At 50.5% G+C, this 23,411-nt stretch overlaps 9 protein-coding genes across 9 annotated transcripts; 6 read left to right on the top strand and 3 right to left on the bottom strand.

Annotated features, from left to right (window-relative positions):
- Positions 1-158: 158 nt before the first annotated feature.
- Positions 159-779, top strand: A1O9_04383 (uncharacterized protein; the record flags this gene model as incomplete). Its single annotated transcript, XM_013406675.1, has 1 exon — positions 159-779. One exon carries the CDS (start codon positions 159-161, stop codon positions 777-779), a length of 621 nt encoding a protein of 206 aa, XP_013262129.1.
- Positions 780-2,663: 1,884 nt separating this feature from the next.
- A1O9_04382 (uncharacterized protein) lies at positions 2,664-4,356 on the top strand (the record flags this gene model as incomplete). The annotated part of the gene is made up of 3 exons (XM_013406674.1): positions 2,664-2,954; positions 3,008-3,985; positions 4,036-4,356. The coding sequence occupies 3 exons, from the start codon at positions 2,664-2,666 to the stop codon at positions 4,354-4,356; spliced, it is 1,590 nt and encodes a 529-aa protein (XP_013262128.1).
- Positions 4,357-5,626: 1,270 nt separating this feature from the next.
- Positions 5,627-7,440, top strand: A1O9_04381 (uncharacterized protein; the record flags this gene model as incomplete). The annotated part of the gene is made up of 3 exons (XM_013406673.1): positions 5,627-5,930; positions 5,977-6,393; positions 6,440-7,440. The coding sequence occupies 3 exons, from the start codon at positions 5,627-5,629 to the stop codon at positions 7,438-7,440; spliced, it is 1,722 nt and encodes a 573-aa protein (XP_013262127.1).
- Positions 7,441-9,816: 2,376 nt separating this feature from the next.
- Positions 9,817-10,301, top strand: A1O9_04380 (uncharacterized protein; the record flags this gene model as incomplete). The annotated part of the gene is made up of 2 exons (XM_013406672.1): positions 9,817-9,864; positions 9,939-10,301. The coding sequence occupies 2 exons, from the start codon at positions 9,817-9,819 to the stop codon at positions 10,299-10,301; spliced, it is 411 nt and encodes a 136-aa protein (XP_013262126.1).
- Positions 10,302-11,464: 1,163 nt separating this feature from the next.
- Positions 11,465-13,699, bottom strand: A1O9_04379 (uncharacterized protein; the record flags this gene model as incomplete). Its single annotated transcript, XM_013406671.1, has 1 exon — positions 11,465-13,699. The coding sequence occupies one exon, from the start codon at positions 13,697-13,699 to the stop codon at positions 11,465-11,467; it is 2,235 nt and encodes a 744-aa protein (XP_013262125.1).
- A 222-nt stretch (positions 13,700-13,921) lies between these two features.
- Positions 13,922-17,478, bottom strand: A1O9_04378 (uncharacterized protein; the record flags this gene model as incomplete). The annotated part of the gene is made up of 5 exons (XM_013406670.1): positions 13,922-16,173; positions 16,228-16,482; positions 16,564-16,643; positions 16,729-16,982; positions 17,029-17,478. 5 exons carry the CDS (start codon positions 17,476-17,478, stop codon positions 13,922-13,924), a joined length of 3,291 nt encoding a protein of 1,096 aa, XP_013262124.1.
- Positions 17,479-18,547: 1,069 nt separating this feature from the next.
- Positions 18,548-19,464, top strand: A1O9_04377 (uncharacterized protein; the record flags this gene model as incomplete). The annotated part of the gene is made up of 2 exons (XM_013406669.1): positions 18,548-18,988; positions 19,042-19,464. 2 exons carry the CDS (start codon positions 18,548-18,550, stop codon positions 19,462-19,464), a joined length of 864 nt encoding a protein of 287 aa, XP_013262123.1.
- Positions 19,465-19,702: 238 nt separating this feature from the next.
- On the top strand, positions 19,703-21,172 carry A1O9_04376 (uncharacterized protein; the record flags this gene model as incomplete). Its single annotated transcript, XM_013406668.1, has 2 exons — positions 19,703-19,768; positions 19,817-21,172. The coding sequence occupies 2 exons, from the start codon at positions 19,703-19,705 to the stop codon at positions 21,170-21,172; spliced, it is 1,422 nt and encodes a 473-aa protein (XP_013262122.1).
- A 1,149-nt stretch (positions 21,173-22,321) lies between these two features.
- On the bottom strand, positions 22,322-22,918 carry A1O9_04375 (uncharacterized protein; the record flags this gene model as incomplete). The annotated part of the gene is made up of 2 exons (XM_013406667.1): positions 22,322-22,556; positions 22,614-22,918. The coding sequence occupies 2 exons, from the start codon at positions 22,916-22,918 to the stop codon at positions 22,322-22,324; spliced, it is 540 nt and encodes a 179-aa protein (XP_013262121.1).
- Between the last annotated feature and the right edge of the window lie 493 nt (positions 22,919-23,411).

The raw sequence follows: 23,411 nt of genomic DNA, 5'->3' as shown, positions 1-23,411 counted from the left end.
TTTGGTTCCGCCAAAACTAATCCTTGGCTGGTCCTCTCATCACGTGCCAATACTATTTATTGCGCTCGACTCTCTCAGCCTCTGTTCTGACGACCATCCTTTTCAGTTTTAGTGCCAGCAACCTACCGTCGCTACCTGCAAGGAATCGAGTGCGCACGATGTTGAGAAGTCGATTGCTCGGCACGACCTTTTCAAAGGTCCCTCGAGCAACGCCGTTCGGCCGATGCAGACATGCCTCGTCACAAAACTCCCTACTCCCCAAACTGGCCCAAACCTCGATCTGGCATTCCATAATACCTAGGGGTATTCGTGATCGCTGGACTCGGACCGGCAAATATGCAAACAAAAAGGCTGTCAACCCTGCCTCCTACTTCATCTGGATTTATCTTCTCATTGGCTCACAATCCATTCGCATCATGGGCATTCAGACCGATTTCAACACCTACATGCGCAAAGCAGATCTGAAGCTGAATAAGCTTCGTGAAGTCGTTGAAAAACTCCAGAAGGGAGAACCAGTGGATGTCGAAAAGGCTCTTGGTACGGGTGATGAGATCCAAGAACAAGAATGGGAAGATGCCTTGCAAGAGCTGATGGACGAGGAACGGGTCTGGCAGAATAACAGGAAAAAGGCACGAGAGGAAAGTGAACGTCTCGCTCAGGAAGAACGTGATGCGAACCCGTTAAATACATCAATTTACAAGGATCAAGCAGCCACCACCATCGATATTCCTTCAGCATCATCTCCAACTGGTCCTCGTCCCAGCCCTGGATTCTATTGATATCAACTAAAATCCGGCGCCCTTATCACCCAAATAATGAAGCCCTTTTCCCAGACATGACTTGCTGCGGATCAGACGACCTCTTCAACACGAAACCCAGTCTCGGGAAGTGCATGCATTCGTATGGTGTTCTCATGCTCGATAACTATCTCTCATATACCCACACCCACAGGCTTGCCCTTCTACGGTCACCCACCTGGCTTCGAACCGAACCAGAATTTAATACTCCTGTTCTCAAGGGAAAGCTCACTTACTTGTCGATTTCCTCAACTGATACAGTAGTGTGTTTGCTGTGAGCCTGGTTGGATCATCTGGGTCAATACAAGTATGCTTCGCGGCATACGGGGCTCGGACAATTTCTTCTTTCGCGTCACTGGCGCTGAACTTATCAGGACCGTGTTCTTCGTCTTGCCTCGGCAGGCCGTTGATCTAGGTGTGAACTTTGGGTAAATCTCGTTCTGGAAACCCTGGTTTCCTCTCTACCTCAATGGTTCACAAGCTCACTTTCGTCAGACAGCTTGCATGAATATTGGCGATGGAACAGGTCAATCCCCCAATCCATGGATTATGGACCCAAAATCATTCTCGGCAATATCCAACATCTAGCGAAGCTCCTCCAGGGCGCTAGGCCTCGGACTCTCGTGATCCGGCCTACTGAAAACTGCGAACGGCTCCCTCCGATCCTTGCTCATATCCTTGCTCACTAGCTTGGATTGGACAAGAGGTAGCCCGACCCAACGCGTGGTATGCAAACGACTCATACGCATGGTCAGACGGGCTCTTTGCAAGTTCCTTCGTCTCTCCGGGAAAGAGATTTCGAATCACCGCAAAGAAAAAAAACGAGCTTGTCGACATAGAGATCTCGGCCTATCGCATTTACGGGTATGCGTCTGTATGTGACACCAATATCTGCAAGGATTGGACGAGACATCACAAATGGCTGTTTATACGTTGGCACTGCTAGTCCACACATGCATAACAGATTCCTCGCCTTTCGCGGCTTAGGAGTAAACTGGTAATCATAAAAAATAATTGAGCTCATGAGATATCTCCTGTTGTGCAAGATGAGATTCATATACAACGATAACTTCTTTCTCTACTCAATATTATAACAATATCTACAAGTATTCGATAGAATTTGAACATATCGCCAAATTATCCAAAGATATACAAGATGATGCTTTACATAGATCCCTTCCAATCCTCGCACTCGACCTCGGGAGCATTGGCCTGGATAGAAACTGTCATATGAACTCAAAAAGCGGGTAGAAGGGGACCAGGGTTGTGTTTGATGTGATTTATTCAGTTAGGAACTGAAGCCATAACGTCATTTGTTGATGTTGATTAAGTCATGAACCTTGTGATCGACCTGCCAGTACTGTCACGTGGCAAGGCTGGTGAAGAAGGATGGTTAGCGACTTAAAGCTTCTCCGTACATCGACTCCGGCGCAGTCTTTGTTTCTCCACCCACTCACTGCCTTGGGTTTTATTTTCCAGAAAGAGGCCCATTTCTCTACCTGCTAAAAGAGCGACCCGTCCTTAATTCTTCACCACGGCCTTCCCACATTCACACCTGCAAGCTCGAACCCTTCAACTTTTGACACCAGTTCATCTTGTTCCTCATCGTCTGCGTTTGAGGAGCCACTTTTCCCCTTCCAATACCCACTGTTTCTCTGTGTGAATCACTCCCGAACGTGGTATCCACGCCTCTTACTTTTCCTCTCACCATCACCGAATAGACATTTTCATCCTCCACTTCACCTAAAGTCGCACCGCTTTATACGCGCACCTCATCCTTCATCCTCTGACCGCGTCGACCTTCGATTACAAATCAATCTGCAAACCGCGTCCTCCATCCATCTCAGCTGCGCGAAAACCTTGAAGATGGCGACCGAGGCTGCTCCTGTCAATGGCTTGTATCAGTACAGCCAGCCAGCAGAACTTGCAGCTTCTACACCTTCTGCACCGACTCATGCCGCTTCTGCCTCGCAGTCCACTACAACCTCTACTGCAGCTCAAAAGGCAGACCCGCAAGAGATTGGTTGGTATTTTGTCGAACAGTATTACACGACCTTGTCCAAAAGCCCTGAAAAAATACACCTGTTTTACTCCAAGAAATCTCAACTTGTTACTGGTATTGAAGCCGATAAGGTCGTTCCTGCTGTTGGCACAAAGGTATGTTTCTCTCGTCTGAAAACCCACAGTCCAGCCTCACTCATTTTCAATAGGCCATCAGCGAGAAGATCAAAGCTCTCGAATTCCAAGACTGCAAAGTTCGCGTCCTTAATGTTGACTCCCAATCTTCCTTCTCAAACATCGTCGTCCAAGTGATTGGCGAGATGTCAAATAAGTCTGAACCGCACCACAAGTTTGTTCAAACTTTTGTCCTTGCTGAGCAACCAAATGGCTACTTTGTATTGAATGACATCTTCCGATATCTTAAGGACGAAGAGGATGAGATTGTTGATGATGAGCCCACCCGGCCAGAAGTCCCTGCTGAGGAGCCTCCTACCCCAGCTGATGTGCAGGTGAATGTTGAAGAGCACGCTGACGCAGTCGTGGTCACTGAACCTGCTGCGGAGCGAGTTGATGAAAAGCTCGAAGAGCAGAAGGCTGCGGTGGATGAACCAGAATCTACCGAAGTCAATGGCGCTCTTGTTCCCTCCAGTGCTGAGGAATCGGTCACTGTTCCAGAGAGTTCTACCACCACCGAAGAGACTGTGGGACAAAGTACTGCGTCAGCTGCCGATGAACAACCTGCAGAACCAGAGCCTGCCGCAGCTCCAACTGCGTCCGCTGAGACTGCTCCTTCGGCAGCCCCTGAAGCTCCTCCAGCCAAGAAGACCTGGGCAAGCATGCTTGGTGGGGGAGGCGTAAAAGCACCTGCTATTCCTGCTCTTCCAGTTTCCACCCCTGCTGGTCAACCTAAAGCCTCCCGTCAAGCCCAAACTTCTCAGGCTTCCAAGGCGGCAGTGGATACTACTGTCCCCGCCGCCAACACTGCTAGCAGTACTCCAACCTCGCAGAGCAATGGATGGCAGACAGCTGATCACAGCAAGAAAGGAAAGGCCGGACAGGGCAAGCCTTCCGAGGGTTTGGTCCTTGCGTATATCAAGAATGTGAATGAGAAGGTCGATGCCCGAATTTTACGGGAGGTTTTGGAGAGTTTTGGCGAGCTCAAGTACTTTGATGTCTCGCGACAACGAGTAAGTGATCTTCTATCATATCTGTCCAAAGTATTTGACTGATTGTTTAGAACTGTGCCTTTGTCGAATTCGCCGACCCAACTGGTTACACTGCTGCTGTTGCTGCCAACCCTCACACTGTAGGCACGGAGCAAATTTCCGTTGAAGAGCGTCGACCTCGTCCCAACGCATACGGCGGCAGCAACGTGGCTTTCACCAATACTACGAACAACAATACCCGTGGCAACGGCAATGCCGGACGTGGTGGCGCTCGAGGCAACTTCCAAGGCCCACGGTCCGGTAGTCAGACCAACTTCCCCAAAGACGCAGGACGTGGCACTTTTCAACCTAGAGGGGGGAAATCCGGACGCGGCCAGACCCAGACTGCTTAAGGAATCCTCGATGAAGCAGTCGACGGCATGCTCATCCTGAGGGGAGGTTCTTCTCGTAATCTCATGGCTAATTTTGTTACGGGTTGTGGGAGCAATACAAAAGTGAGTGGGAAATGATTCAAGCACATGTTCCCCATTGAACTGGCGTTCTCCTTACTTGGAAAAGTTCGTCTTTCCATTATTTCATATGATCCAGTGTCTTCGCATAGCAAGCTCTCGGACTGTTTCAATGTCATAGCGACTGTGACGGACGGGATTTGACAGAGATGAGTCCATCAGGCTCGAGGGATCTCAGTGGGAAGGAAGCGTTGTGTTTCAATCAAAGTCTTGTATTTGTGTCGTGTGTTACTTATTCTATTATGCCGAGCCTTGCCTGGAAGGGAGGGAACATAGGCATGGAGTTGTACATTAGTTTCGTCAATGAGACATAATGGATGATGCACCAGAAGATGAGGAGATGCATGACGTGTAATGAATTCGCACGTTCATTAAACATCATTTACACTTACATTTAAGCTATTCCGTGCTGCGTGCGTATTAAAGTGAAAGTGCCCATGTTGACAGCGGGATACAGGCTGGAGTGTGGAGTATGGAGTAAACCTTGGAGGTCCCCAGACTTATGGAATGCGGTGTTTGAGATAGAAAGGTGGCGCCTGGGAATAGTTTGGGGATAAGTTGATCCGATCCGGATGCGTGATAGCCCGATAGGATGCGTGGGGTTGGAGCGAGAGGGGAGGTACGCAGGTAGCAGCAGATGGTGGGTGCCAGATCCGTCATCAGGCCGCGATCGGTTCAAGTGCCCTTTCCTCCACTGCGCTCCATACAACGATTCCTCCAGTGCAATTGTTATCGTCTTTTTATAACCTTTCTCTTTGATAGACTCTCTCCATAACCCTTCCAATGTTGCATTATGAGGCCTGGAATCGGACTCGATAATGTGGAACCTCGACCTCGCAAGTCTTCCATGAGCGATTCTCCCTCACTAACAGGTGACCGCTTAAGCCATGCCCCTACCACCTTCTTCCTTTCCCGCGACAACGACGTTTCGAGGCCATCTCAAGACAAAAACACTGACTCATCAACATCAGCCATATCTCCATCTCCGGTGAGCAATTTGCGAGAGATTATCCAAGAGGCCGATCGACCTAGCAAGCATCCTACACCCAAATCAGCTGAGGGGAGAAGTAGCAGCCGACGAAGATTAACGATTAAGGCCGGGACTTGCACCGGTTTACGAAGAAGATCCTCTACCACGAGTAATGAACCAATCATGCCCATTCCGGATAGAGGGATCACTCCCTCTCCCCTCCCTTCTGGCGAGACATCTCTTCCTAGTAGCCCAAAGTCGGTGTCCTCACGCTCGCTCCAGAAATCCGATGACGGATCGATCAATGAGGAGACGGGGAGCCAGGCGATTGCTTCGAGTGAAGAGGATGAGGGAGACCTGCCTGCTAAGGTACTAAGCAGTCAGCCTGAACTTATCATGCCCAGTATCAAGATGCCCAGTCGTCGACCCTTTACTGAGCGAGGGAAGGCATTAGGAAGGTTCAAGGTGATGGTTGCTGGCCGAAAAGGTTGGTCATGAATCCATTTGAGTAAATCGGAGTCTAACTGGAACAGCCGTTGGCAAAACATCGCTTATCAAGTCCATTGTTCAACTCTGCGAGGACATCGTCCATGTTGACCCGTTGTCCCCTTCGCCCTCACTCCATACATCTCAGCGAGATTCTCTTGCCGGTCAGAGTAGTGTGAGCGAGATCTATGCAAGTACCAAGCCGTATCCAGAGTGGTGGTCCAATGTCGAGGAGAGCCGTATCCTGAGGCGTAGGAAAAGTATGGGCGACTCTGTGCTCGAGAGAAATATTTGCTTTGTCGACACCACAGATTCGATCAAACTTGAGAGAATTGTAAGCTATGTGGAGCAGCAGCTCGTAAATGCCATTTGTTCGGTAGATCAGCTCAGTGGAGAGTTCTCAGGAATGCTCAGCGGACGAGGTTCTTCACAAGTGGATGTTATCCTCTATTTGCTATGCAAAGGTATGTGATTACACGCTCAGGGTGGTAACAACTGACGACTGGACAGATGACATCCGCGGCGATTGTGAACGAATTCAACGGTTGTCAGAGCTGTGCAATATCATCCCACTGGTTTCCAAATCTGACCTCCTTTCGGACGAAGATGTACAGCAGCTCAAGCAGTCATTGGATATTGGTGTCGCCACTCTCCCAAGAATCCCTGTCCCCACGAGCCAAGACAATGAGCAGAAAGCCACAGCAACATCCCCATATACCGTGACATCGGTCAATGGACCCGATCTGGATACCATGGATGCATCCTTGTTGATGTCGTCCGAGTATATTCAACCACTTTTACCATCAGAGCTCCGGCTTCTTGTGGAGCATATGTTTGAGCTTGATACAGTGGCCTATCTACGGCATATGTCAGCCCGGAAACTAATCAGCTGGCATGCCCGTCATCCTCGGTTGACGAGCGTTCCGTCGCCGTCTCTACCTTCAGTGCACAACTCGACGCTTACATCTCCTATGCAGACATCTTTAAGCAATTCAGGATTATTGATACCTATTGGGTCAGAAGTGTCGCTCAATACGTCGAACAGCTGGGCACTAGCCAAGGTTGCTGATCACACACAACGAGAAGAGCGGATTGCTGAGGTGCGGCTCTCTAAGTGGGCGAGCGAACTGCAACTCAGTCTACAGCGTGAACGTGAGAGATACGAAAGGTTGGCTCGAAACGAGCGGGCAGTTTGGTTGGTGGAGAGGATGGGAGAAGAAGTACGTGATGGTAAGATCAAGGTGCCCGAGCCGCAACATGCTTTGGTGCAAAGGGGAGGCAAAGCAAGTATGGCATATGGCGATGTGCCAAACTATCAAATGCATGATCCATTAGGGATTTTGCGATGGCAGGACAGTATGCGGACACGGGGATGGATTGCTCTACAAGTCGCAGGGAGCTTTGGGGTGGTTGGTGGACTTGCATTCTGGCTTGCAAAGACCTGGGGATTGACAGCTTCCCTTAATGATTGGGCACAGGAGTTACACGGGTCATGGTTTGGTGATGAATGATATGAGATCAGTATACGAGGTCATGATCAGAAAGCGACGTCCACGGTGGCAGGATCTGGGAATGACAATTGAGGGTGGAGAGATAGAATTTGACCGTGGAATGGAACGGCTCGGCTATACCATATCGGGGCTCGTGTGCACCAAGACTTGTGAGATGTGGCTGTTCTTGGTGTTTCCGGTACCGAAGACGGATTCAAGTTCAAGTGGGCGGGTGGTTACGAGTATGGCAAGTTGGCAAGTGAAGTCCCGTGATGCGGGTGGACGCGACGGGTTTGCACTGGCAGGAACGCGTGGGCCAGATCTGGACACCACGTCACGTTTCTTCGCACCTCACTTGAAACCCATTCTTCTCCTCACCCTCGTACTAGTCAGTAGGAGTAGTAGTATCAATACCAGTCATGCACCTCTTCGTCATCTTCATTCGACTACTCGTAATATTCTGGCCTCTCCTTTGCCACCAATATCAATGGAAAACTCTACTGGCACCCAGGAGATTTGCGCGGGATAAGTTGGACGAACTAGGTGGGTGCTAGCCGAGGAAATTTGCAGTTGCCAGTAGTGCGACGTTATCAGGCCGGGAAGTGCCTGAAGCTGTGAAACACACCAAGCTCCGGTGTCCAGGGGGCTGGCTGGCTTGAGTCGGAGTCCTTGACTGGCTCATCTCCTTGGCATACGAGGATGGATACGGTGTACAGGCCGAGGACGAAGGACGGCATACTCGTGATCGTCGGGATTCCAAGCGAAGAAAAGACTGGCGAAAGCTTGCCTTATGTACTCGTAATCCACGGTCACGAAGCCAGTTGGGATATCCTAGCGAAAATGCGTGGCGAAAGAAGGATTGAGGCGGTGCATCCGCTTTCAACCAACAGGTTGCAAGTTGCAGGTTGGTTTCGCCAACTTCCAGCGAAGTGAATGTTTGGCATGACCCGTCCCGCACGAGAGCACGAGGCACTGGCATTGACTCAAACTCATGGCATTATTGCATTCTTGCATCTGATAGTTGCATGGGGCTGGCTGTCATGCGTGGTCTGGCCAGAGTTTGGGTGGAAGGTTAATTGCCTAGTTGGGTCTTTTGGTCAATGGCAGGTTCCAATGGAGCATCGTGCATACCCGAGAGAGTCTTTGCCACGTGCTGGGAGAGGAAAGCCTATGGGAAAGCGCGAAAGCAACGGCAATTAATGGAGCTGAGATGGAAGACGCTGTGGAAGCAGCAAGCCGAGAAGGGAAAACAGGAGGGTGGAGCTTCGGGCGCAGCACCAGCCAAAGGCCCAAAGCACAAGTGACCATCACCCATGGCCCCATGGGCCGTCTCCAGCACCAGCCAAGGGGGACTCAAGCAACCATTTTGAGCTAGTAACAAAGAGCGCAAGCCGAAGGGGCCCCCCAAAGTCGAAACTCAAGTGCGAGGGGCCCGAGGGGTGCCCACTGCCCACTGCCCACTGCCCATTGCAGTTGCGATGGACGCCGGGCCCTGGTGGGTGGATAATCCAGAGACCACCCTCGAGCCTCCAGGAACAGGGTGTGGTCCAATGGGCGGACATGGTGCCTGGGCCGCCCCGACTCGCTCCTTGTGCCTAATCGTGAGTTTCTCCCTCGTAATAATGCAGTGGGTGCCAGTCCTTCGTACCAGCATCCCCTTACCGAATTCCTCTTCTTCGCATACGGAGTGCTGATGCAGCCAACAGCCAGCAGCCAAAAGCCAGAAGCCAGAAGCAGGCACCCACAGGTCAAGTCACAATCAGGTCCGGTCCGGTTAGGCAGGTCGTCTGATGCTTTTATTATAGCACTACTAGTGCCCACTGCCGACTGAATCCTCAAACCATAGTTGCACCTGCACTCCACAGGCCCTCTTGACCTTCGCGGTAGTCCGCCGATCAGACATAAACACTCCTCGCACCCTCAATCTCCTACAATTCTCGCTGCCACCACCCTACTAGATACTACTGCCACCACCACCCTCACCGTCCTTTCTAGTACATCATTACTATATCACCCGGCCGCCTATCTACTCCCAACACAGTCTAACCATCGCTGTCAATCGTTTCAACTATCCGAATTCTGCCTCTACTCGTGCAGATCATCCTCCCCCAAATTGTTCTAACGTCAGCATTCCCGTTCACCGGACACGCGGACCCGCCTTGACCGACTCTCTGATAACCCCATCACACGCACACTCCCTTTACCACAATCCCTCGGAGCCTCAGCGCCGACTTTCTTCTCTCAGCCTTTTGGATCTCCTGCACCACTTCCTCCTGTAAGAAGAGCGTCGGTTGAACGAAGTTTGCTGGCTGGCCATTCTTTGTCTCTCCTGCAGACACACTTGATTCCAAACTCAATACTGCACTCCCTCCGATTCTCATCATAGACACCACAGCCATGTCTCGCAGATCTCTAGAATCCCAAAGGCCTATTATGGCGCCTAGCGTATGTTCATATCTACTGCCTGCAAACATGTCCCCAACTCTTGGTCCCGGAAACTGACCTTTGTTTGTCTGTAGGTCAACTCCTCCAAACGCACCTCAAAGCGCTATTCTACATACTCAGCATCTCCATCCTTCGCCACTACCAACACTGTCAACTCTCTCCCATCCGCTGATACTGGTATGGCTGAGATCCGTCATTTGACCCAAGGACTGGATAGACTCGAGAACAAGCACCTTTCCCAACAGCGCTTCGTTCCCAGTCAGAAGAAAACAGATGACCTATCCAAGCTGAGCTTGGGTGCCAAAATCGAACGAGCTGTTGGTCGCAGAATGAGTGATCAGGACGCTGTTCTGAGAGTCAAGAGACCTAACATGATTGCCAAGAAATCAATCCCCATCTCTTCTTTCCTTGGTGAGAAGATGGAGCTCAAAGCATGATTGCCTGAGCCATATACGAACCCTCCGAACGAACAGAATGATCCACTTCAGAAAGAAGGACATGACACACGAACGAGAACGACCCGCTTTCCTTTCCTTGTCTGGTCTGGACCAGGAGTTGGAGCTGTGCCATTATACACTGTCCCACTGAGTTGCAGAGCATGCGTGGCCAGTGGAACGCTCATCATCTTCTCTCCCTCACTCTGATTGTCGCCTTTTGCTTTTTTTTCCCTTTTTGCTTTGTGAAGAGATACCACTTGCATACCAACGCTGTTCATTTTCTCCCTTGCTTCCAAATGGAAGGGCATTTCATGGCTGTCTTTCCGGCTCTTTTGGGCTATTGTTGCGCTGCCGTTGGAGAGGGGGTTTCTATTATTACGAGTACCGATGCATGTGGGCTGGAGGCGTGAGAGCGTTCATCTGTGCATAGTATATGAACGATCAAGAGCTGCAGATCAAGTGAAGAATGGAATGCATTGCATTCGAGGCGAGCTTGACCAGGAGAACTCTGGCCAGGTAGAAATATCGTGTGGAGGTGGCCTGAGGAACTTGGAATTTGAATGCTTTGGAGAAGTTGCCTTTCGGGGACTCTGCAATGCACGCCGATTCAAACATCGCATTGACCGTACCCTACATCACCCACTCTACAAGAGACCGAGATTCGAGGGCAGCGGGGGAGGTTGCACCTGAAGCTATATGTAATCCGCTCTCCGTATCCATGCCCGTACCCACTCCCATATCCATATCTTCTTCCTACATTTTTATCCCCACAGTACATACGTAAGTCCTATATTCCAAAGAGACCTCTTTGTCGCCCAAATTTATCTTGCAAAAGCGGCTGAGAGTCACTAAATCTTGAGAGCCTGAGTCGACGAGAGAGCATGTGCAAGGTTGAAAGGAATACAAATATTCGGAGCGTAATTTTTGGTCGAGGCTGAATGATGATAACATAAATGAAGACTAAAAGTAAGTCAAAGAAAGAAAAAGTGCTACAGCAGCAACACAGAAGTTCGCATAGTACGTACGCCGTGTGTTTGAACATGGACATCTCTTCGCGTTCCCATCGCCTCCGCTTCCCAGCCTGCGTGGATTCATCGTTCATCGTACTCCCCGAACTCTTGTCCTCCCACATGATGTGTCCTTCTCCCTGGTCCTGGGCCCACTCAGCCTTGCACGCTCCAAACTCCAATGCGGCTCCGCCCACCACAGATCTGCGCACGATCACCCGTACACAACATGTCGCACTCGTCCTCACTCGCCGCCTTTTCCGCCTTACCACCAGGCCCAACCAGATTCATCCCATCACCACAATAGCACTCCCGCCCATACTCGACACCCGCGTATCCAAAGCCCCGGTCCTGGCACGCCGCCACGCACACCCCCTGCGTCATGCCCGACACGCTGCTGAAGCTGTACCTCCCCAGCAGGCGCGCCGCCGCAGACGAGTCTGTGTAGCACCCCGAGTAGCCGTAGCCCAGGAGCGGCGTCTGCGTCCCGGCCACCGGGAGGAGCGCGTTGCGGTACACGTTCAGCTGGCTGCGGCCGCCGCATGTCTGCGTGCCGTTGCCCGCGCATGGCATGCTGCAGCCTGTTGCGTTGACTGCGGTCGACGCCGCGAGCCTGGACGAGCAGTAGCATTCCCGCCCGTATTCGACCCCCGAGAAGGGGAACCCGTTCGATGTGCAGAAGCTCTGGCACGTTTGGACCGTCATGCTGTTGGACGTGCTGCTTAAAGAGGACAACAGTCGGCCGCCGGACGCTTCGGGGGCGCAGCCTAGCGGGATGTAGGGGTCGGTTGGATCGGGTTCGGATGTTGGGCTTGGGCTTGACGTCCAAGTCGAAGTTGTTCTGGATGTGAGAGAAGAGCCTAAGGAGGAGGAAGAAGGGATGATGCTGGAAATGGCCGTTGCGCTTCTTGAACTGGAACTTGAGAGCACCAGACTGAAGCTCGAGGGTGGTATGATCGTCGTGCTGCTGGTTATTATACTCTTGCTGCTCATGCTTGTGCCCGTGCTCGTAGCAGGAGGAGAAGGAGAATGATATGTCGTGCTGCTAGAGCTTGAAGCCGTGGTACTCATGATGCTAGATGATGATGAACCCCGTGAAGTAGAAGAGGTAGAGGATGCACTGCCCACTGTAGCTGTAAGAGCAGCCGAGCGTTGAAACGGGATCGTCGTCGTCATCGTCATCGAAGTGGGAATTTCCATGGTGCTGGAGGAGGAAGTCGTTGAGCCTGGAGAGGTTGAGGCGGCGCTTGACCTGGTAAATGTTGACGTCGTTGTTGACATTGCGGTTGAGACGGTGCTCGTGGTGATCGAGAATGTCGCTAGTGATCCTAGCACGGACATTGAAGTGGAGGACGTTCCAGTACTAATAGTGCTCCTACTCAAGGTTGTAATTGTAACTGAAGTCATGCTTGTCGATAAGACTTGTAAGAAACTCGTGCTGGAAGACGTTGAGCTTGATGATGTGGTCGAATCAAAAAGTGTCGAGAATGTTGTTACAGAAGTTGAGGAGCGTGTGGAGGAGGCACTGGCAACAATGATCGTGCTAAACGCCGACTGCGTGGTGCTCATTGCTACAGATGGTGAACCTGCAAATACAGTGCTCGACGACATAAGAGTTTTTGAAGATGTGGTCGAACTCGAACTTGAAGGGACCACAAATCGATAATAGCTTAAGCCGTTGGGTCCGCCACATATCGTGCTGGAGTTACCAGCACAAGCCATGTTGCATCGGCCGTCTGTGGTTGCCATAGAACCAGACGAAAGAGAATTGCCACAATAGCATTCCTTCGCGTACTCGACACCAAAGAAATTGAACCCTGTGCAGTTTCCGGCGCAGTATGCAACCAGCATGTCATTACTTGCGACGGCCTTACCGGTTAACGCTCGACCAGGTATCTCAATGTAGCAGTCGACATACTGCCAGTTGCCAATGCTCGAGACAATCGAAGGGCCCACTGGACTTGGCGGAGTACTGGGAGCATCTGGATTGGCTTCGAAATTAGGATTCTTGTAGAGTGTCAATCCATTTGGTCCGCCACAAGCCATGCTGGAATTCCCTGCACACGCCATATTGCAGCGGCCATCGGCGGCAGGAACAGAGCCAGATCCAAGACTATTGCCACAGTAACACTCGCGGCCATACTCGACCCCGAAATACTGGTATTGAGTACAATTTGATGCACATGTTTGCAAAGTGATGCTGGAGTCTGCCAAAACAAAGGATGAAAGGGCTCGCCCAACAGTAATTTCGGTGTAGCAGGACTGATAAGTGAAGTTGAGGATGTTTGAGGGAGTCGCGAGCCCGGTTGGGCTTGTCGGTGGATTGAATTTTCCTGGATCTGGCTGGGGGTCGGATGTCGGTGGGGTGGACGCATTTAAATGCATGTACATGTTTAAACGGCTTGGTCCTACATATCAAAGTCAGCAGAGGGTACAATATAACTGTGCTGGAAAGTGGTCCAAAAGAAGACAAAACGTAGATATGGGTCTCTCACCTCCGCAGTATTCAGTCTGGTTGTTTCCACAAGTCATTGAACATTCGGCAGAGGTAGTACTTACCGATGCAGCCGCAAGAGCGTTCCCACAGAAGCTGCGAATGAAAGGTCAGTATTCTCATTGATTGTCTCTGGACTCTGGATCAGCTGCTAATTCGTACCATTGCCCACCATATTCCACACCCGAGTAAACATATCCTTGACAAGCTTGGAAGCATCCGGCAACAGTGTTGTTGGCAGTCTTTTGCACAGGGAGTGCTCTTCCGTTGGTAGGCTCAGTATAACATCCTAGGCTTGAGAATCCGAGTGTGCCAGGGTTGACATAGGGGCCGGGAGTGTCGGTGGTGTTTCCATTCCAGCGAGTGATATCTCCGAACAGTGAAATGTAAGATCCTGAGCCGTCAACCCCGTTACCACCGCAAATCCGAGTGATATTGCCGGAGCATGGGAAGTGGCAGTTAGAGTCGGGGGTTACAAGCTTGGGACGATTGTAGCCACACCAGCACTCTTGGTTATATTGTGTACCTGCGAAGATATAGCCGGCAGCGGCACAAGATGCAATGCATTTGTCATTGGTATTTTGAGGCCCGGTGTAGATGGCGGTCTGAAGCTGTCGGCCTGGATTGTTTTCTTTGAAACAGCCCGCATAACGATACATGCCCTGTTGAGTAACGGGGTTCAAAGGCGGAGCCTGCTCGGAAACAGCATTGCAGACGAACTGAATGAACTGTTTGCCAAATTTTGGATCATTCAGATTCATAGTCCAGATGGCCGTGCCATTGTATTTGTCGACGTTGATCTGACTACGGGGAACGGAACAGAATAGTGTAGCAGTCAGGTTCTGTCCAGCGTATACCAACGTACCTTCGGCGAGATCGACTTGGTTGCTGGTTCCAATAAGGCTACCTGGAATGCCGAAAGGAGGCTTACTAACTGTCACGGAAATTGGAGCAGCAGTGTTCGTTCCATTGTTCGTAAGGCGGAGTTTCAAGTAACGACTGGTACCCTGGGTGACGTTTCCAAAGCTGAACGGTGTGTTTTTGTCATAGGGGATCCAAACCTCATCAAGTGATTGAAATTCAAGCAGAGCTTTGGGTTCATCTGACCCAGCTGCTAGAACATTGAGGACCTTCGTGCCTCCGTCAGAGACCACTTGCACATATACTCCATAGCTACCGCTTATGAGAGGATTGAAGTTGATTGGCACGGTTACCGCGCTGTTCGGTCGTATCGATATCGGAATGTTATAGAAAGTGAAAGCAGAAACAACAGTGCTACTCGCAGTGCCATTTGGTGTGATCCAGGGACCTTTCTCTCCTACCAGAGAGTACTGCAGTTTGGTGATTGTAAGCTGACTGTTCCCGGAATTGATAATCACGACAGACTGGTTAACTCCATCAGGTTGCTGGCCTGTGATAACTCCATTCCAAGTTACAGTATTTGGATTGACCATTAACAAAGGTGCCTGGCTCTGCCCGTACCCTCTGAGTTGGATCGGAGTATTAATACTGAAGCCGGGTGCCTGTTGGGTTGTATTCAATATCACCGATGAGGATAATGGTCCGACTTGCCGAGGGGTGAAGGTCGCTTGGAAAGAAATCAGCTGATCTTTTGCGACGTTCATGGGGAGGCTAAACCCAGTGATTGCGAAATTGGGATTTCCAGATAGAGTAGCGGCTGTAATGATAACAGCGGTCGTGGCAATACACTGTACCGTCATTGGAGACGCCGTGATATTCAGATTGGCAGTTCCAAATTGAGGAGATGTGCAATTCAATGGGAGATTGACAGGAGAGCCATAGGCATAAATAAAGCCCTGTGTTGTGCCTTGGTAGGCGACACCGTCTCCAAAAACAGGTCGCGTGAACTTTGTAGTACCTGGAGTCACGAATGAATTGATCTGATTCAGAAGGCCCCCATTTGGTACGGCGTTGTAAATTCGAAGATTGGAGCCTTCAACATCTGATGTCCAAAGGAGTCCAGTACCAGGCTCATCACGCAGAGAGGTAACTGTACCATGCCCAACACCAAGAATATAAGCATTCTTGTCGGGTGAATCGGCGACCTTGTTGAAGTATGGTACGCCACCGTTGCAGGAGAACTTGAAAACATGGGTCTCATACTGGATGACATTGATGTAAATGTATCCTCCCTCCAAAGGATATACACCAGCACCAGCATAAACAGAATTCTCATTCTGTTCAACTTGAATCACACTGTCGAGTTTGTTGGGACCATTTTGATACCCCCCAAGGTTATCAAGATCGAGCCAGTAGGTTTTGCCGCTCTTACCAGTCACAACCCCCATCCGTTTGACATCACCGCAAGAAAATTGACTTGGAAGTATCTGTAACGGCGATGTACCAAGATCTATAACAGGTTTAGCGAACCGCAGCGTGATAGAATTGTGGTGCCAGTACTTACCTTTATCGGCACCATCTAGTTGCTTCTTCTCCCAAGGCATGAAGAAGTCAACCACTGTCAAGGAACCATCTTGATTGATGGACATATGGACTGCAGCTTGTTCGAGAGCAGTAGGTGGGTTTCGGCCGTTGACTGGGACACTGTCAAGTTGAGAAGCATAACCATTACCAGATGCAAAGAACATGGAGCCTTTGTCGTCACTTGCAAGACCACCGCCAGACATCCAGACTCCTGCGCCTGGCACATCGGGTCCAACTCCAGCTGAAGCTTGTTAGTAGCGACTGGAAAACAGGACAGCGTCAATCGCTCTGCCATCTTGGGAACGCGACTTACCACCTTCTGTCGCAAAGCGCTCAACCAATTGGCCAGTGCTTTTGTGCCACCCAACTATCCAGCCAGTAAAGTTCCATTGAACACTATGATTTCAAAATGTCAACCAAATACTGAATACTATGCAGACTCTGCGGTGAGTAGGGGCTACGAAAGCCCAGAGAGGCTTACCAGTGACTAGCAAATCCCGCATAAACAAAATCTCCAGTTTGAAGCAATGCCGGACGTTGATGATGTATGCCGCCGTTGAATGATCGGACGGGATTGTTCCTGGCCACTATGCCCTCCAAGTCAACTGGAAAGTTGGCACGTTCGCTGAGGTCGACTGTACTAATGGCATGGATGTAGTAGCGGCCGTTGGGTCGCCCAGTTGGACCATCGATGGTTTGGTCCACATATGTCTTAGCGGTTACATACCAGGTATCCTGTTAAAATTCAGTATCTATATCAGGACTCTTTGGCTGGGCATACGGTATCAGGATCAATCACACCAGTCGCAGTGATACCAATGGTTGGATTGATGTCTACACATCCAGCCAGGTCACTGACGAGGAACGGCCGGTGAAGATTCCGAGATGCAATAATGATCCCCGTCTTTGCCGTGATCTTGTAAACATTGTTCTGCGTTGTTGCCACATAGAGATATTGGACGCCGTCGGAGCCAGTGTACACCAAAGGTTGCGAAAATATCTGCTCGGGAATATTTTGTCCACCAATGAGGTATGTTCCTGGCAGCTTCGCCTTGAATAAGAGACCGAATTGAGCACTTCCCACTATGGCGGGGTCCATATTGTGATTATTTTGATAACCACTCCTATCATTTGAACCGCCCCAAGTAATTGTGTCTGTATCGGCGAGGGCACTGGCACGATTAATGAACAGCAGGATAGAAAACCAAAGAAGCGAAATGAGTGGACGCATGATGGCAATGCCGAGGGTTTCAACATGCATAGAGAGCAGAAAAGATTGTACTGAAAGAGTGTGTGCACACAAAAGGTGCCAAAAGAATGTCGAGGAAGCATGATGAGGAGAGTTTGTACAGGCGGACATCCTGCTATTATACGGTTGTGCGAGGCAGCTCACCTAGACAATAATTTCCACTGATTATCAGACGTTCTAAACCTCATGGACAGCATGCCTATGCAACATAGGTGTACTATCCGATGGGGAATAGAAGCGTCGTAACCAGGGTACGAAATGACTCTTGAAACTCGGCGCTCACCAATCTTGATAATCACAACAACCATCGATGAAGATGGAACAAGGCTGGACTCCTAGGCCATGTTGCCAACCAAACTGGATTGGCAGAGACGGTTGCGTCCGGAAATTCCAAAGACAACAATTTGGCTAAGGGCCTACCCAAGGTCTTTTGCCAAAGACCACGCGTACGTTTATAAGAAGAGCTCGAGTCTGATATCGTGCATGATCAAGACAAGACAGTATTTCTGTCCGCTGGTCAGCGACGTTCATGTATTAATTTGTGGCGTTAAGATAGAGACTGAGCTGAGTTGAGCACAGTCGGATTCCTAATCTGTAAGGCATGTCCTTTGACTCGTTCAAATCGTAGAAATCACACGGCTCTGTAAATCCATGTTGCTAGACTGTTAAGGGGCAAGGTCGAACGCTTGTTCACGATGCCGTGGTCCTCAATAGGGCGATTGCTGATTATGATATAGCGGTAGGAAGGGAGGCTCTGTAAACGGGCAACATCTGCAACACTGCGTTCCGGTCCTTTGATGACTGCAGCTCTGGCTAATTTCCAGTAATATCTGTTATAGTGCCTCTTGCGTAAGATGTCTCGGGCCATTTGGCAGGCAAGAGAGCTATGTGAGTATGGCGCATATGCATCACCGTATACTTGGGTCAAGCACTGCTAACATTGTGCTTGGCCCTCCAACTGGTGGAAGCAGCTCAAGCCTTGGGGGTAAATAAAATAGAACCAGGAGGAAATCCATCTGTTAACCACAACTGCGACAGCAGCCTGCTCGCCATGACATGGCTGAAGCTGTGGTCCTCCTCGACAAAGGATGACTCAAAATCGAAGGAGTCGTCAAAAGCGAACGACGCAATTGAGTCTGTCTCCCAAACACTGGACGCAGCCAGCACATCACTCCAACGTCAGGCCCACGAAGTCGTCTACTCCAATGGCAACGCCTTTACACAACCACAAACCATTATAGCGACAATCATATTGACCACAGCGTCATTGGGTCTGTTCAGATTTTACAAAACCTATCTTCGGAGGATACGCCAAGCCGTCGACATCAAACCGAGTTTCTTCAGACGGAGAAGTCTTATTGGGAAGGTCACCAGCGTGGGCGATGGAGACAACTTCAGGATCTATCACACACCCGGTGGTCGAATGGCAGGATGGGGTTGGTTTCCAGGGAGGCGCATACCCGTGGACAAGAAAGAGTTGAAAGACCAAACAGTGAGTGTGATTCAAGATAAGCCCGGTGCTGGCAGAAATTGATTGATTGGTAGATACATGTTCGTCTTGCTGGAATTGATGCACCTGAATTGGCACATTTTGGCCGGCCCTCTCAACCTTACGGACAAGAGGCTCTGGAATGGCTCACATCCTACGTCCTGGGCAGGCGAGTGCGTACTTACGTGTACAAGGCAGATCAATACAGCAGAGTGGTTGGCACAGCGTATGTCTGGAAGGGATTCTTGCGACGCGATGTCGGCCTTCAAATGCTGAAAGCCGGCCTGGCGACTGTGTATGAAGCAAAGTCTGGTGCTGAGTTTGGCGAAGGTCTTGAGCAGAAGTATCGCAGAGCAGAGTGGTGGGCAAAGACAAAGAGGAAAGGCATGTGGGCTATCAAGAAGGAGGATTTCGAAAGCCCAAGAGATTACAAGAGCCGACATGGTGGAGGTTCACCCCAGAATGAAGATAAGTCATGATTTTGACGCCCTCTTGCTCGATAATAGCGAGGCGTTTAAGGGTTCTGCATTATATTAATCATACCCTTGGCAACTTCTGTATTGAAAATGAATCTTCCAGGTCATGCATAGTTATCCTCATGCTGATCGATTTGGTCACCAACTGATCGATTAAGCTAGTCAAAGATCACGTGATGCACTCGCCAATATCAACTTGCTCAACGACAAGTTTTGCTTTCATCATTCTCAAAGTTCCAACATGCCTGCCAACGTCTCTCCAGCAGTCATCGTTGCTCGCTTCCTCAAAGCTAACCATTATGATGAGGTGTGTCTGCTGCTCGTCTTTGCGAAACACTGTGTCTGAATCTTGTAGACACTTGCAGCCTTTCTCGCAGAAGCGGGACTTCCCGAAGATGCAGCAGACACGAAGCCGGGCGACTGGACGATAGAACAGGTGCTCGAAGAGAAAAAGCAGTATGACTCAAGTCTGCTATTTGAGAAGAAAGGTGATGGTCTGCTCACTGGCTGGACGCAGCCCGCCCCATCGAAACCTGTCGAGCCAGATACACGCATATCTTCAAATATTTTATGTGTGAGCGGTGCTGCTGGCCTTGAGGACACGCACGAGGCGGTCTTCATAACCGCAGCGGATAAGTCATGGTCTCAGATCTCGACCACCGAACCTTTTGGGCTTACAAACTCTATCTACAATGCACATGCGAGCCCTGTGCTATCCATCAGCTCTGTTCCAGGCCCATACATCTTCTCAACCTCAATGTCTGGACAGCTCATGCTCCATGATGGTCGCGGGCGGTTGCTTGACAAATGTCGTGATCACCTGAAGTATGCTGTCCAAGTTGTGTCCAGTGTCACACGAAATGGCAAGTGGATTGTCGCCACGGCAGGATGGGACCAGAAGGTGCACATCTACGCCCCCGAACAGGAGCTCGCCCACAGGTTTGAGCCAGCGGGTTCTTCTGTCGACGACGATGAGGCACCACATCTAGAAGGACTCCTTGGTGACCCAGTGCACACCATAACGCTGCCAAGTAATCCAGAGTCTATGGTTATCGTCCAGCACCCTGACACCCTGGACTCATACCTGATTATCGCCCGGCGAGATTCCACCTTTCTGTACTATTATTGCATCACGCCTACGTCCTCAGAATCTTCCTCGTCGAGAACCAGCGAAGCGACATATTCGGTACAGGAGACGGGAAAACAGAATCTGGCACCCCATTCCAACGCATGGATTGCTTTCACTCCTTCCTGCCTGGCCGTGTCGCCCGCCGACCCGACTTTGCTCGCAGTGGCTACATCGCACTTGCCTCACATGAAATTAATTATTGTTCGTCTCCTCTTTCCCTCGAGCACAGACGAGCACCCCCAGACGCAGGCTTCACAGACAAGAGCTGCTCTGGCCGTGCAGGACCGCGAAGACAATGCCATCAAGCTCCATGTCTCGACGATGTCTCCGCAGACACCATATTCTACACCACAGGTGGTCTGGCGACCTGGTGGAAGTGGTGTCTTTGTCAATGCCGACGACGGGGTTGTCAGAGGCGTCGATACCGACAATGGCAAGGTGGTGAGCCTTTTGCGAGCACACGAGGTTGGAAGCAAGGTTCGAACGCTCTATGCAGGGTATGAAAGGAACGGGAACGGAAAGAGTGAGATCCTCATCAGTGGAGGATTCGACAAGAAGGTCTTCATCTGGAGAGTGACGTAGATTCCGCCTCTTCGGTCCAAGGTTAGACAGACGGGTGCATAAATATAGCAGTCTGCCCTTCCGGCGCAAACACGTTGGCTATGATGACCACGTCGTGTCATGGCGTCTGCTTTGATCCGCCTCTGGCATATATTTATTCTGAGGATTTGTAAGAAATGGTGAACGACCATGCCGGCTGTCCCGGTCTAACAGTAGTCTGAGAGGGGTTGGCCTCTCGTGAATACGCCAAGGGGATCTCAGTGCCCCGGCTGTCCATTGTTTGTGATGTGCATGGCATCCTTTATCCCAATGAAGGATATTTGGCGCGCCGTTTAGGAAAATCCTGGAATCTTGTTGAGCCGACGCAGGTCAGAAAGGACTCCCCACAACTCACTCCTCGCAGTTGTGGAGATCCTTTTCCTGCGTCTGCATAAACCTGAATAGGTAACATGCCTCTAAAAGGCTGAGCTGGTCCGTGACATGGTGCTCGAGGGCCTTGCTAACTAGCTCTTTTCACGATCTTGAGAATCACGTGGTACTCCATAGGTAGATATTCATCAACCTTGACTACTATACTGAGTAAGACTTCCGATGGTAGTAGAGAAATCCGTCATCCAGTTTCGGCTGCTCGTCGAGGTCCTTCCTTCATCAATCGTTCTTCCCATTCTCTGACTTCTCGTAGATCCCCGCTACTAAGTACGACCGTGCAAGCAACCTCACATCAAAATGGATTCTTCTCCACCACCCCCGAAGACTTTGTGCTCTTCCCAAACGACTTCCCCAACCAGGGTATCGACCTTGTCCAAATCGAAATTCCACAGTAAGCGTGCTAGAATGAATCACAGCTCGGCCATAGCAAGCAGGACGGCGATGCAGACCTGCGGACCGGCGGCGAATGTGCGGACGCACCTTCGGTCGTCGTCGCGATATGGGGAGTGGGGGTCAGCGATGGTTTCGTCAAGCCAATGTTCCGGTCGCTAGACATGGGGCTCGTGGAGATGTTGCGGGGAGAATGAGAGAGTGAGCAGGTGGATGGTCACGATTGTCTATGGAAGATGTAAGCAGAGATTTTATATTCTGTCTTGCGAGAGGAGACGATGCAAATGTATGCTGCCTGGGACAATGTGGCCGATCGGGCTGCATTCCTATTAGCACATCGACAAGTGGTCTCTAGGGTGTTCTCCGGGCGTCTAACTTCGGATTGCACATGCGCAGACCTTCGTTGATTACGGCGTTGAGGTACTGATGTCTTTTGAGGGCTGTGAACGACAGGTCCTTCTCTTCATTGAAGCAGGAACGTAGCTCGTCCGAAAGTCTTCGCAGCGAGGTAGGGGCCTGCAGAAGATGGTTCGTGATTCCAGCAAAGACAGTGCCAGTTGTCTCACTGTCCACAATAATCAGAAGGCTGATGTTAGCATGGATCTCATCCAATAACAGACCGCCTTTGCCACTGCTAACCTACCTCCCCATCGACGAGATGAAGTCGGGTCTCTTAACCTTGAGCTCAAGGCACCTGTTAGCTTCATCTACCGCATTACGGTAGTGATTCTGCTGCTGCTGCTGCTGCTTCACGCTTTCAGGAATCAGCCACATGAGATACCTGAAAAGTAGCAGATAATGCCGAAGGCTTATACACAGATAGTTGGCTTTGATGGTGTCGAGCATGAAGCTCATCCATTCATAATATTGGACATCGTCGAGACAATGGAAGGACTTCCCGAAGCCGATGTCGCCGGTGATGTCAAAGCAGACAAAAAATTGAACCATCCGACGATGTTGACGGTTGTAACTTTGTCGGGAGTGGCGCAGGTGCGTTCGCGATGCCTCTGAACGAAGAGATCGGCCTAGTGCTGACCAATGAAGTCCTGCTCCACAACCGCTCGTTCAGTGAAGCGCGGCTCCATAGCTCGACGCACTTGTGAGCATTCTCTGCGGTCGATCTGCGAAAGAATTGAAGCTGGGAAACCGGGGATAGGGTCGCGCCAGACCTCGCCCTTGCGGAAAGCCAGCGCTGCTGTCTCGGTTCGAGCAGATGTCTTCCCATTCCGCCAATGTTGCAAACGAGAGTTAGTTGGGTGCTATGCGCACCACTTCTCCAAATTTTCTGTGGAGATCTTGTACGATATATAGAAATCGGCCATCCCAAGCAGAGCACATTGACACCAGTCTTGTGGGACGCCAAAGTACAGGCCCTGGGTATTCTGACAGTGGGTGGAAATAGACATTGTAGATACAATTGACAATGGGCCACCAGATCAGT

This window comes from Exophiala aquamarina (assembly GCF_000709125.1).
Source record: "Exophiala aquamarina CBS 119918 chromosome Unknown aczIA-supercont1.3, whole genome shotgun sequence".
Lineage (NCBI taxonomy): Eukaryota > Fungi > Ascomycota > Eurotiomycetes > Chaetothyriales > Herpotrichiellaceae > Exophiala > Exophiala aquamarina.
This window is presented reverse-complemented; position numbering and strand designations above follow the sequence as displayed.